This window comes from Atractosteus spatula, chromosome 21 (genome assembly GCF_055471065.1).
Source record: "Atractosteus spatula isolate fAtrSpa1 chromosome 21, fAtrSpa1.hap1, whole genome shotgun sequence".
In the NCBI taxonomy this organism is placed as follows: domain Eukaryota; kingdom Metazoa; phylum Chordata; class Actinopteri; order Semionotiformes; family Lepisosteidae; genus Atractosteus; species Atractosteus spatula.
The window spans coordinates 13,401,349-13,415,268 of NC_142726.1; the positions used below are offsets into that span (position 1 = coordinate 13,401,349).

General features: G+C 37.9%; 1 protein-coding gene across 2 annotated transcripts; it reads right to left on the reverse strand.

The window, feature by feature from the left end:
• Window positions 1-1,177: 1,177 nt before the first annotated feature.
• Window positions 1,178-13,365, reverse strand: adgrg3 (adhesion G protein-coupled receptor G3). Of its 2 annotated transcripts, XM_088939001.1 has the most exons (13): window positions 13,151-13,238; window positions 11,741-11,776; window positions 10,693-10,765; window positions 9,955-10,084; window positions 8,772-8,909; window positions 7,915-8,028; window positions 7,401-7,458; window positions 6,358-6,488; window positions 5,670-5,794; window positions 4,423-4,691; window positions 4,046-4,139; window positions 3,666-3,943; window positions 1,627-1,790 (listed from the first exon to the last, which is right to left on the reverse strand). In XM_088939001.1, the coding sequence occupies exons 1-13, from the start codon at window positions 13,206-13,208 to the stop codon at window positions 1,699-1,701; spliced, it is 1,596 nt and encodes a 531-aa protein (XP_088795127.1). In that variant the 5' UTR covers window positions 13,209-13,238; the 3' UTR covers window positions 1,627-1,698. The 2 variants fall into 2 exon arrangements, with proteins under 2 accessions (XP_088795128.1, XP_088795127.1); XM_088939002.1 differs by lacking the exon at window positions 9,955-10,084 and having other exon boundaries at window positions 1,178-1,790; window positions 13,151-13,365.
• Between the last annotated feature and the right edge of the window lie 555 nt (window positions 13,366-13,920).

The following is a 13,920-nucleotide window of genomic DNA, read 5'->3' on the forward strand; positions in this document are numbered from 1 at the left end:
CAAAAGCAGTGTAGAATTTTACTTACAGTACATATAAGCTGTGAATTTCAGCATTTTGAAGACCATATCTTAAAGCCTTTTGCTGCAGCGTAAACTAATTACTTTTTCATCTCAATAATTTTATTCTGTAAAATGTATTTGTTCTTTAGGACACTAACCTATAATCAACATACACTAAGCCATTGCATAAGAAGAAATGGACATGAATAAGTTATGGACCTAATTGTTCTATTCAGTGAAAAAAGGCCATTCACAGGAGCCTAAAGTAAAATGAGGTTGCTCATCAATAAACAATTGCTGGCTTATCTGTACCACATGAATCACTGCCAGTGTCCAGGCAAAGGGACTGAGAACCATTTGCTAACCACTGCTTGCTGCTTATCTGGGTAATACAGGATTCACCTGAATGACAAAATCATGCTTTTCATTGCAGTGGAGAAACAGCTGGTGTTACATGCCTTTTATTTTGATAATTGACTGGAGCAACTGGAGTAAAATTATTCACCTAGGAGTACAACAATAGTATGGTGATATTCTGTATATGCATGCCTATAGCACAACTTACAGTTCAAAACATATGTATTGAATATGGAAAAAATGCTTTTAGCTATTTTGCTCCCTGGTACTGGAATTTTCTTCAGAAAGATGTAATGTTCTCTGACCTCATACCTTTGAAAGGCTTTAAAGGAATTACAGGTGAATTTATTATTGCTAAATGCACTTGTTTAATGTACGTTTTTATTCTTAAAAGAGACCCAATAGCCATTTAAATGGATTTATTGTCAAATCGTTCTTCTTCTCTTCATGTTAGTATAAATAAATACATTTTATTTTTGTTGCCTTTCTGACTAGGTCTTGTTTAAAAAAGAGATCTTGATCTCTCGGAGACTTTCTGGCTAAATACAATTACCCCATACACACAGTACTTGAATGAGATATGCTCTCAGACTCCAGCCCCCTTAGTTGAAAAGTAGTTATACCACATTTATCAGAAGTAAGGGAGTGTCTATTACTTACTATACTAACTCATTTGGCTTTTACCCAAAGCAATTTATGTTTACTTCCATTTATATAGCAGGGTAAATTACTAAAACAATTCAGGCACCTTGTTCAGGAACACAACAGGACTATCTCAGTTAGGATTTGAACCCACAACATCCCACTACAAGTCCAGAACTTTTCACTTTTCAAATCCTTTTTTAAAAGGAGATTTATTCACAAAATATGATACAGGTTCCACATTAATTGATACTGACAGTGTCTCGATTTTTTTCCCTTCTGTGTTTTGATTAACAGAAATTCCACTGTTCCCATTTAGAGGTTTGTATTACCAGCAGACTTCCTTTTAAAGTGAAAGTTACTTTCAGAACCCTATTTAAACATTTACTCAAAGATGTAAACGTGTGTACACAAATGCATGTCATTTCAGCAGCAGCCAGGAGTCAACAAAAATAAATACTCAATTTGCAATATGACACCATGCACAATTAGTCTTTCTGCTCTGAATTCTAAAACACTGCATTAACACTGGGGTTTGGGGAGTGGAGCTGCCACAGTCCACTTGTATTTTCGACATACTTGTTCTGGCACAAAGTCTCAAGACAATGTCTGGAAATTGAGAAGAAAGCAATGACCCAGCTCCACCATGCTAAAAAGTTGTGAGGGAACCTCCTCCTCCTTGAATGTTCATACATTCCCTCATGTGTGGGCAGAGCTTCCTGGCCCAGAAGAGCTTCCATCTTTGTAACTCTGATGGGCTAGAGCGAGGAGACACAGGAAGAGAAACAGACCTGCAGGGGGAACAGCCAGCATGTTAAGATTGACTCTGTACCTTGTGAAAAGTCTTAGCCTAAAGTACCTCATGCTTCAGCCCAATCTTGAGATCTTCCTCTCTGCTTTTCAGGGTGGAATAAATCTCTATGTGTTGCTCTGCAGCCAAAGCACACTGCTGTAGGTCTCCACTCGCAACCAAACCACGCTGATAAACAGTATATTAAGTATTTATACTTGAGTGCTGTCCCTGCGGTATTCAAACTTGTTTTCACATCAGTCATTATCGAACAACAGCACTTGGAAGATAATAAAGACTCTAAGGACAATGATGAAATCTGGGTGATTGATATAACTCCAGCTGTCTAAGAGCAAAGTTTGAAAATCCAAAAATCATTGACCATCATGAGGTGGGGCTTCTTAAATCCTTTAACTTACCATTGTGCAACAGAGTAGCTGTAACAGCACTTACATTGCATAAATGTGTAGTGGGCTAGAAATGTGATGTATGAGTTAAAAAAAGTGGCGCCCCTCTTTTTGTTTCTTTGTTTAAATGTATTATTTTTTATTTTTCTTCATGATAATACACACCATGAAAACACCTAACAGGATGAGAACAAGCTTAAGTGCTGCTTAATAGTTTATCCTGAAGATGGCGTTTGGCACTGGCAGTGATAAGGAATCTGCAGTTCTAGTAAGGGTCAAAAGTCAAAGCAATTAAAGGCACCGCCAGAACATTTTGCCCACTAATTCGTGTCTGGTTCCCTTATCTGATCACTTTTAAGGTTGGTAAAACTGTTTAAAACCTCATAAATATGTTATAAAATGAGCACAAGGCGAATGATTGAATGTTGTGGCTAATGTATAAAGTTGGTGGTAAAAGTTAATCGCTGTTACAATGCATTTATTTTACAAATTTGTTTAAACTAATTTAGCCGTTCGGTAGGCTAATAAGCAGGTATACAAGATGTGATTATCATGCACTGAAATGTGGTGTTATGTTTGAGTTGTGGAAATAACTAGAAATGAGCATTTATGTAGAAGCCACACTGCGTAAAGATGTGCTGTTTAGTGTAAACGTTGATTGGAAATATGACTTTTGCCGTGCGGCTACTGTATACTGAAGCAAGATGGCGAACTCCATTGTAAAAAAACGTGGTGAATATGCAAGGCAACAGGTGACACGGAGGGAGTTGATTATAATAGTGGAACTGCGAATATACTTCAGTTAAATGTGTAAGAGTTAAAGGCATCGCACAATATGTTGTAAATCAGCACTAAAGCAATAATGTTGGTTAACTGAAACTGTGTAGTTAGTGATTGAATTGTTTAAACAATGGAAATGGGGGGGGAATGGTATATTGAAACTGTGTAAAAGAACATGCAAAAAAAGTGATGTTGAAAAGCTGGTTGGAAAAAGGCAAAGTAATTAAAGGCACTGCAAGAACATGTTGCACACTAATTCTTGTCTAGTTTCCTTATCACTTTGAAGTTCACTCCGACTCAGGTGCCCCTTGTCTTTGTTACAGGGGTAACAAATGCTTTAAAATAACAATATCCGTGTTTAGTTTAAATATTCCTTAAAGGTTCTGAACTTGTTTTAATCCTAAGCATAACTGAAGAACAGCACTAAGGGAAGGTTATGCATAATAGCTGTTAGGACAGGTGTTAAATTCCTTTTACCTAAAAATCCAATGTTGAAGTGGAAGTCCATGACATTTCCTCACACTTTATACTTTATTGGTTTTAATCTCAAATTAAAACCACAGTTTCCTTTTTTAGTCCATCAGGTGAAAATTCATTATTTCTTGGCAACACTAGGGCACAGAAAAGTCGCAGCTGTCTGGTTCAAGCTGTATTTCCCATGTGTGGAGGCTTCTGAGGGGACGGCTCACCTTGGAAGGAGTTGAGGATGGTGAAGATGTAGAAGATGGGAAGCTCCAGTGGTCCGTATGCGAAGAAGGCCAGAGCCCAGGGGAGGCCCAGCACGCAGACCAGTCCCAGCACTGTCATGCAGTCTTTCCACCAGCTCCCCTCTCTGTGCATCTGGCTCTGTCTCAGCCTGCGCATCTTTACCACGGTGATGCCCAGCATCGTGGCATTGAAGAGGAAGATCATCCCAAAGTAGGCCGTGATGGTGACGTAGTTTACCGTCCTATCCTTTATCCAGCACCTGCCCATGATAAAAATGACAAACCATATGGAGCTGTGCTGTATATTGATGTACAGGTACCGTTCCATTGATCTCATCATGGAAGAGGTGAGCATGACCTACATGTATGTAGAATTCAGAGCACCCTCTCCTTGAATCCTGTATCTGCCATACTTCTGAGCAGCAGCACACACAGTGACTACCACAAGAGGAACACCTGGAAGACAGTCATTGAAGTCATTGAAGCTAACAGTTCTCCTGGTTAGAGGGGCTTTGTGTGACATTAGGCAGAATTATGAAGAATTCTGTGTTGTTGATTGCAGAGCTGAAGTTGCTATATCATCTGAAAAGCAGAGAAAAGGGTCACGTAACAAGCCTACTGCTAAACAGTGCTAAATCACACACATGCTAAATGCTATCTGCTTGAGACCATTAAGGGTAGGACTGAGTGGAACAGTATTTAGCAGAACAGCAGGGTCTGGGGTAGTGTTTGCTCTTACCCCATCCTACAAAGCTCAGTTTCAGCAGGTATCTGTGGACGTAGATGTTGTAGACCTTAACTATCAGCATGTAGAGGTGGAAGCCCTCGATGGCCAGCCAGGTGAAGCAGGACAGCAGTGCCCAGTGCAGCAGGAGGCCCAGCGCCAGGCACAGCCCCTCACTGCTGCCCTCTGCCAGCACCACACTGAGGAGGAAGAGGAGGTGCAGGAGGAAGAGGCTGCCACTCAGGTGGACGTGCACAGCCAGGGATTTCTCAGCTCTGCGTTTCCTGTGAGGACAATGCAAACAACTTCTATTGCTACACACAAGCTGAGAACAAACCTTCCTCATCCATCCATTTTCCAAATGCTTTATCCAGTGCGGGATAACAGGAGACACTAGAGCAATGAGCACAAGGCAGGATAACACCACTGGCTGTGGTGCCAGTCGATTGCAGGTCACATACAGACGCAAACACAGTGACACCGGGGCCTGTTTTTCCAGAAGCCAGTGAATACGCGTATGTTTTTGGAATGTGGGAGGAAACAGGAGCACCCAGAGGAAACCCCCGTGAACATGGGAAGAACATACTGTACAAACTCCACACAGACAGCACCCCAGGAATTGAACTCTGGGCAACAGCGCTGGGAGGAAGAAATACTCACCATAGTGTCACAGTGCCACGCCAGCTTCCTCATAAATATCATAATATGCAAACAATTTTGCTCTTAGGCAGAAATCGCTTCCCCTTTCCTTCTGGCACTAAAAGTGAATGTTTAAAGGTGTCAAGTCAAGCTAAAGAATATAGTTGTGAAAACTAGATTAGGAAAGGTATCTGGTGATTATTTCAAGGTAAACTTGTAGTATGGGAGTCAAGGCCAGGGAAGGTTGTATAGTAATTGTTAAAAGCCATTCAAACCTGATTCTGGTTATATACAGTATAGGAGAAAATATGGAACAAATAATAGGTTTATTCCATGCTGAAAAAAAGAAGAAAGAAAACACAACGTTTCGGACGTGGAGCCTTCCTCAGGTGTTCGGGTGTTCTTCAGGCTTTTTTCAGCATGGAATAAACCTATTACTTGTTCCTTTGCAGCCTACGCATGCTGACGCAGCTACCCACCTGAACTACGAGAAAATATGCTTATTATGTTTTCTATTTTCATTTACTAGAAATGAGACTCAAATATTTTTTCACCTTTTTTTGTTGCAAGTGTGCGACGGTCCTGATGCATCACTTCAGCTGAATACAGTTCATTCAACTTACCAGAACAAGAAGTACAAGACAATAGTGATGGCTGTGAACAGAGCAGAGGATCCACTTGCGATATAGGTGATGTACTGAAGAGCCTGAGTGTTGGTTTCATCTAAAGAGTGGGGCGTCTCTGCTTTCTGTCAAAAATATTCATTAAGAATATTTAATTTTCTTGCATTGTGGACTCTTATTTAGAATGACTTACAATACATAAATGCATAAATATATTTAGAAGGAATGATCTGGAAAATACAATAAGGACAAAATAAATTAATGAAATGATTAGCCTTGCCCTGCTCTTCCAGCTCCTAGTACTGTATATACAACAATATCAAACTAAAACCACACAGCTTGTGTGGATACAGAGGAGAAATGCACTCTCATTAGTAAGAATGTATTGAATAGAGCTATTGTTGGTTTTCAGAATGAAGTGTCTCTACCTTCAAAAGAACATTTAATTTTTTATGACAATTATTTCAATAAAAAGTTTCCAACTATTTTAAGACTGTCAACACCATACAGTATGTAAGTCATGGATTGCAGTATTCGTGCTGGGAAAATGTGCTACTTTGTCGATTCAGTGCTCAATTTTGCCATTCTCTTTCTTTCTTTTAATGATGCATAGAACAGTCCTAAAGAACAGAAAGATATGTTCTGTGCATCAGAATGAGCTGTTCATGTTGTGGTTTTGTGCACTAACCATTAATATAGCAAAGAAACTGAGGTGATTGCAGTTACAGATAAATGCGTTATTTGTTTTGTTGGTTTCACATCCCTTTTCACTCCAATTTCCTGCAAATTCCATAGTAGCATTGTACTGTGTTGTGACATCTGAAAAGCAATTGTAAAAAACACAGTGACAAGTGTGCAGAAATGTTTTTTGAGACATTTTTCCTAGACAAGTCTGTCACTTCTGCAAAAACTAAGACCAACTGACAGAGCACGACTGGCAGGGTGTTACATCAGTGTGCGAACTGTTTGACATAAGCAGAAGGTTAATTTCACACTGGACAGTAAACCAAAAGAAGAAGTAGGAACAGCAAAACAGGAGGCAGACTGGTTAATTGTTTCAGGGAACTTGTCGGAACAGCAAGAATCAAAGAACTGTCCAAGCCAACAGTTCTCCCTAGCACTTCTCACAGACACTTCTGCTAACCTTTCTCTCTGCATCCTTTCACAGAGATTTAAAAACTCCTACTTCAATACGACATCACAAGCGCAAATTATCCTTAAACTTGGTTCATAAATTATCACAACTCTCAATGAGCTGGAAAGAAAAATCTAGAAATTTCTTTTTGAATCTCTCCCCCTCATTTATGGATTATTGCTTCCTCTGGAATTTGTCATCTGGGTTTCCATTTCTTTATCCTGTTTTCATCCCCTGACCCCTCTCATATTTTTGTCCCCCTAACCCCTTTTCCCGCATCCCTGTTCTCTCCCTCGTATCCTAACGCACCCGAAGATCCCCCACAGAAAGAGTCCTTTCTCCTTTCTTTTTTGACTTGTCAGCGTGGAATTAACCTTTTGCTTTTTCCTAGAGACACTAGTGATTTTACAGTATGTACCTGTTGACAGAAAGCAACAGAAAAACAAAAATCAAGATTTATACTATATTCTGGAAAAACATTTTACCATGTTTTGAACATTCAAGCAGCATGGTTTCAGAAAGAAGGTATAATATGCACGGTGGATCTTACCTGTATCAGCTGCTGGCTTTTAAAGAGGGAAATAAATGTACCTTACCATTGTATGACCCATCATCATCATCCTCTTCCCAGTACACACAACTTCCATTTCGGGTCTGAAATTCAAACATTTATCTTTATTTGTCTTCCAGACATCACTGATTTCTCAGGATCTCACAATGAACTTTTTGAAACGCAAGAAAAAGCAAAAATAAGGATAAAATAAGGATTCCAATTAATTGGGAATGCTTTCCAGTTTTCTCTCTGGGGTGAAGGCATGAGGAAGGAAGATAGGATATCTGCCACCCAGAAATGATATTTTAAGATTTATCCTACTTCTCCACAGTGAGCATATCACATCACATGTCTGTTTTAGCCTATAGATTATTAGGGTGTTGTATAGGACATAACCAGTGGAAGTGTGTAAATAGGATCATTTTATAAACCTTTGTCATTGCAATGGATAAGCAATTCACTAGCTGTAATGTCACAAAGTCTGCAGGACAGCTGTTCACAATCCCTGCTCTAACTGACCACAGAGAAGCACAGGCAGACTGTTAGAGGACGCTCACCTCGTTGTTGTGCTTGAATGCTACCCTGACTCGGTCTGTGAGGTTCAAGATTGGATCAGTCCCCACTGTCAGTCCTATCACAGTGTTTTCCAGGATCTCATCTTGTTCTGAATTCTTCAAAGACAAACAGTGGAAGAAGAAATAACTTTTCAGGCTGGAGAGCACAGATTTTCCATCAAGCGCCTCATGTAGAGGAAATATGCATTGCTCCACTGACAAACAGATTGTCATAATATACCCATGTGTATACTTTAATTGCATATTTTAAAAAAAGAAAATGGCATTTTGGTCCAAGCACAAACTAAAAAAGTGAGCAAAAAGGTTTCAGCGTTAAATCACTGATCAAGTTTCTTGCTTTTCCAAAGATATTCTGCGTTTTCTGTTTCCATACTGTACAAAGCTTGTTTAGTGTTAATCTCTCTTTTGGCTTACTCTGTTGTTCAAAATTCTTACTAGGAAGTGAATAATATTATGCATTGTGTATCAAATGAATTTTTCTGCCGTTTTCAGAAAGGCAGTGATTCAATATTATAAATTTCAGATTCAATTTGACCAAATCCCTTGAGATGCAGTTTTTTAAAGATACAATAGCAAACAGAAAAATAAGGATCTATCTTTAAAATTACATAGGATATGATTCACCCTCTCAGAGTCTCAGAAAAAATGACAGTGAACTTATAAATGGCGTTGAGTGAGCAATAACCATTTTCTGCACAAAACAGACGCTGGCTTTCATCACATTACTCCCCAGACATTATTCTTTTGCCTTCTTCTTTTCTAACTTAAAACAGTAAATGACATTCCCTAAAAACGAAGTTGATGGTATTAACACCCATCTCTGAAACATACAACCATACCTGAAACAAGAGTGTGTCATTAAACACTGTGATCACTACCCAGTTACTTGTCTTTGCTTGCTTCATGTGCTCGCTGGCTTTGTGAAAGACTTCAACTGGTACATGCACTTCATGGCCTTCTGTCCCATTTTCTTTAAACTATTAAAGGAAAAGAGCAGTAATTCACTGAAAAAGCTTAGTTACTGAAACCAAAGTTTAGTAAATTAATCAATTTCAAACAAAATTCCTGGACATGCTAGTTCTTTGTTTACCCTCTTAAACTACCCTCTTGTGATTTCTAGTGCCCAATCTAAAATTCTGCTATGATACTGTGACAGGTTAATCCTTGAAGAAACACACCATACCTGCAGTCTCCATTTGTTAATAGAACCTGCAAAACATCTCTGGACACTAACAGTTTGATTGGAATGGAAGGATTTTGTCATGGATTTTATTTTTATTATTGTTTTTAGTTAAGTTTATTTAACAGGGACAGCACACTGCTCTTAAGATGCACTAGAGTTAGCTTAAAAGCTGTAGTCTCTGGGCAGGACACAACCAACAAAATACAAGACAGCCATATAAAAAGACATACACCAAGGCATACTGTATGATAATAAATAGATATTACAAAAGTTAAAGTGTGCATTAAAAAATAATGGCATGTTAAATTAAGAAATATATTTAAAAAAACTGCAAAAGTTACATTAGAAAACAGACTTACTGAAATCTGCAGAGCTGCATACTTATCTAAATGGTATAATTTCAATTAAACATGAGAACATACAGTAGGTCACAGCAATGAAAGAGAGGCTGGAGAGAGGAGTGAGAGGTGGTGTTTCTGGAGTGGTAAAGGGGCATCGTGTGAGATTTGTGTATTAAGCAATGTGTGACTGAATTTGCTTTTGCGTAGCCACTGTTTTTTCATACAGTATATAAAGTTCCTCAGTATGTAAATCTCTCAGGGATAGGGATTGTTCTTACAATTTAATATTCCTCTTCTTGAATGTGCTATTTTCCAGTGCTGGAGTCATTAATATAATGCAAATGTTTAAAAATGTAACCACTAAAAATAATGTAAAATAGAAAATGAAATACTTAACATTAAACCGGTTTTGCAAGTTTTACATTTTTGCTCATTTTTATATGCTGGTTACTATAGTGGTTTCTATAGCTGCTTTAAACAGTGCCTGTATTTTCCTACCTCATAGTCAGGTGTGATAAACAGACCCACTGCTTTATTTTCTACAGCAAGAAAGTGCACCATTGGCCTGCCTTGACTTTTTGATGCTCTGCTCCCATTCAAACATTGTGCAATGTTCTTTTCATATTTCCTGTGAAAGGAAATTGCTACAGTCACCTCCTAGTTTATCTGTCACTTCAAGAAGAGCTGTATCTCCTGACAAAACTGCAGATTAGAACACTTTATAATGAGTATTGGTGTTCTAACACTTAGAACATTAGAACACCCATACTTATTAGAGCAATACAGGATGAGTGATACCCTGCCACACTGCTATCTAATGCATACGGCACTACTGGTACTGTACATGTACTTCATAGAAGTGTTTTCCTTCTCTTTGATAAAGCAGAAGGAAATGCAGACACACATCAAGAATACATATTGAGGTGATGCAAAATGTTTTTTTGTGCTGTATAAAAAAACAGATGTTAATTTGCCCATTTTAAATAGCATAAAATAGGCTTTCTGTTAGCTGGAGCTCAACCTGGCAGACACTCTAGAGTCCATGATGGGGCACTCACACATATGGGGGATAATTTAGAGATGCTGTAGACCTAGGCAGACTTATGGACTGCGAGACAAACCTAGAGCACCCCTGTCAAGACCTGAAAACATTCATACTCCACACAGAAGGTACCCCAAGCAAGAAACAAACCTAGGAAATAAAGTGTAATTTTTAAAACTAATACAGTACAGTACCTTGACCAGATACATTTGCTCTTCTTACATTTGAAGTCTTTTTTGTGAATATCACAAGGTTCTTGCTGTTGCTCTAAAAAGAAATGTAGTGTATTAGAAAGCTTACATATTGTGTGAGCAGTAGTATTTTTAAGAGATGACTAATTCACAGTGTGTTCTTTCACTCTGTGATATGTGATCTCACAGTGATCTTATCCACTTAGTGTGTATATGTTGGTGCAATTTTGAATATGAAGTAAATTGAAAAATGAATTGTTCCTTTTATGCAGTTTTTGTTTTTAATGACGGCATTAAAGTAGAAAAGAAATTATAAGGTATCTGCACTCAGTTCTTTCATTAAAAAGTTTATTATTATACTGTAAGAATACTATTTCTAACAGCTTTAGCATACAGAATCTCATCAACTGTCTGGTTAAGAATCTGCTGCCCATTTTATGGTTGAAGAACTGATACTAGGTGATCGATTTATGATGAAGAGACACAAGTGAGAATGACAATATATCAGACACTCCCAAGATGCATGTTTTTTTCCATTTTGCTTCAGCTGCATTTCCCACAGCTGGTACCAATGTCAAGTCCAAGATACCTTTCTAAGAGCAGAAGAAATATTAAAAAACACACCTAAAAAGAAAAATTGAAATCAGCTTGCCAGCAATTAAGGCCTTGGTTGGAAAAACGAGCAGGACACACAGTGGTTTCTCAGGATCACATCTGAGAATCACTGATCCAGAGCAAATTTAGTCTGGGAAGCACAGTTAGCAGAGGTATTTTTGGCCCTTAGAGTTTTACTTTCCTAGGAAGCATGTTTTTTGGAACCATTAAAATGTCTTGGTCCCAGTATAGTATTTTGGGGCTCCTTGGTAAATGTTATACTAATTCCCAGTGTCAGTTCTGCTCGTGCTTAAAGAAAACCCTATCATTATTTTCATAAAAAGATCTCTGCTTCTGTTTTGGCCACCTTACAGTAGCAAAATTTCAGCCTCAGTTTTAATAGCTCGGAATTTACCAAGAACCGAAAAATCGATCGATCTGAATGGTGAATGAATACCTGTGTTTTGGTTCCGAGGTCCGCCAGAGACTTGACCTGGTACAAGATAAAGTTCAAATAAATCAAAGCAGTGTTACCAATTAGTAGGTTGTCTCTGTTTTGTGTTTCATAGCCATAGACCAGAAATTGACATTTTACTATTTTAACCTTCTAACTTTCCACAGCACATTTAATTTTTGAGCAGGAGCCCATAAACACTATATAAAATAAAATAAAACATTATTTTAAATTATTAATCATCTGTTTATTCAATTCAGGTTCAAATACTTTATGTTAATTGAGGCTAGGGTTAAAAGAAGTCCAGGTTACATGAGACTTGCCAGTGCCTCTGGTACTTCCTCAAAACAGGTCTCTCTTATCTCTGGCACTGTGCTTCCTGATAGTACAGTACCAAGCACAGTAGCTCAGGCGACACTCTTAACTGTTCAAGTATTCGGGGTACAAATTATGGCAATCCTTCACAGGATTTATTGTGGTGGACCAAATCCAGGATACTGGATTTTTATATCGCCATGAAAGTTTGTGTTATGTTCATGCCAACTATTGTTCAACTATTGCTCATTCCAGTAGTTTTATTAGAAAACTGTATTTAACGTGTTTGGGGAAAAATGTGTTCACAAAAAAGAAAACTGTAAGCAGTATTGCAGTGAGTAACATCTTTGCACTTTATATTAACTACAGAGCCTTGGAAAAAGGTGTAAGACAAATGGATAAAAAAATAATCATCCTGTTGTGAAATTGAGCTACAACTACAGTTTACAACTTTCAGAAGATTAGTGGTGTACTGTACATCACAGGTATGTAAATGTATTTAATCTAAAATTAAACTTTACAATGAAAATATAATAATAGCAGCAGTGTTTTATCAAATTATGTTGTGTGAAAATAATAGTAATTCTGCACAGTAATGGAATTATTTATTAATATAAGTAACATTTCACTTGTTTCGGCATTCCGTACATGTAAACTTTCCCACATGTGAACACTTTGCTCCCAACAGCTGCATTAATAACAAAATTGTATTATTTAAATCAGCCAGTTATATTTATGAGATTAAAAGAATGTTCTACATTGATAGGCTGAAAGTACTTAACCTTTTTTAGAACAGAGAAAGTTACAAAGGGACCTGTATGAATTATTCAAAATTCTCAAAGACACTGACAAAGTCTATCCAGCAGACCTTTCAGTATCAACAGTGAAACATTAATCAGAGACTAGTGAATACTATGTGGAAATCCTTTTAAAATCAAGAACAGGAGGCACTTTTTTACACAAGATGGTTAGAGTATGAAGCTAGCTACCTAGTGTTGTTGATGACACTAATAACCAGACAAACTACAGTAGATGTGCCAAATAGCTATTCTCTTTTGTAAACTTTTACATGTTCTTAAATAAAATAGTTCCACTTACCCTCTCTCAGTACAGTGGAGAGTAGCGAAATAACAATGAAAAAGCTGATATTCCACATTTCACACAGTCTTTTATACAGTAGGAGGAAGAATTAAAATATGTCCTCTTTTATAAGCGGCAATAGATGTGTCAAACTGTAGAATGAGACACTGTCCTGTTGAGATATTTTAAACATTTCCTGTTTCTAAAGATTTTGAAAGGTAGTGGATATTGCTTCATAGTGCATGAGAGTGTTTCTTCAAAGAAAGATGAATGGAGCAACAACAGATGGTTTAATTATCCAGGCCCTTGCAGTCTTCTGTGTTCAAGACTGTAGAGGTTCAGTTCCTTCAAACTGTCGGTGTTGGACATTCCCTTTATCCACAGAATATACTGTACTGTGGTTGCCCTTGTGTTGACTAATTCCAGAGAAGCAATATGATTTTTGTAACATGGTGTCCTGAACTGCACTCTGCACTTGTCTGTCTGTCTGTCTGTCTGTCTGTCTGTCTGTCTGTCTGTCTGTGTTAAATATGATCTGCCAGATTTTTGCCCAGTTTTGAATTTCATCTATATCTTTGTGAATTCAATTTGCTGCTTCAACGATCTATTCTGAAAAGGTCAGAAGCCAAGTCCACCTGTGATGATTTTTGTATATATTCAGTGGTAAGAATACAAACGTTATCACCCTTTCATGTTCTTCCTCAATATTTAAATATGTTACTGGCTCATTCTTGCGTGGACTGCAGATGTGATAGCAAAATGTTTCCATGTTCCGACTGCTATGTTTA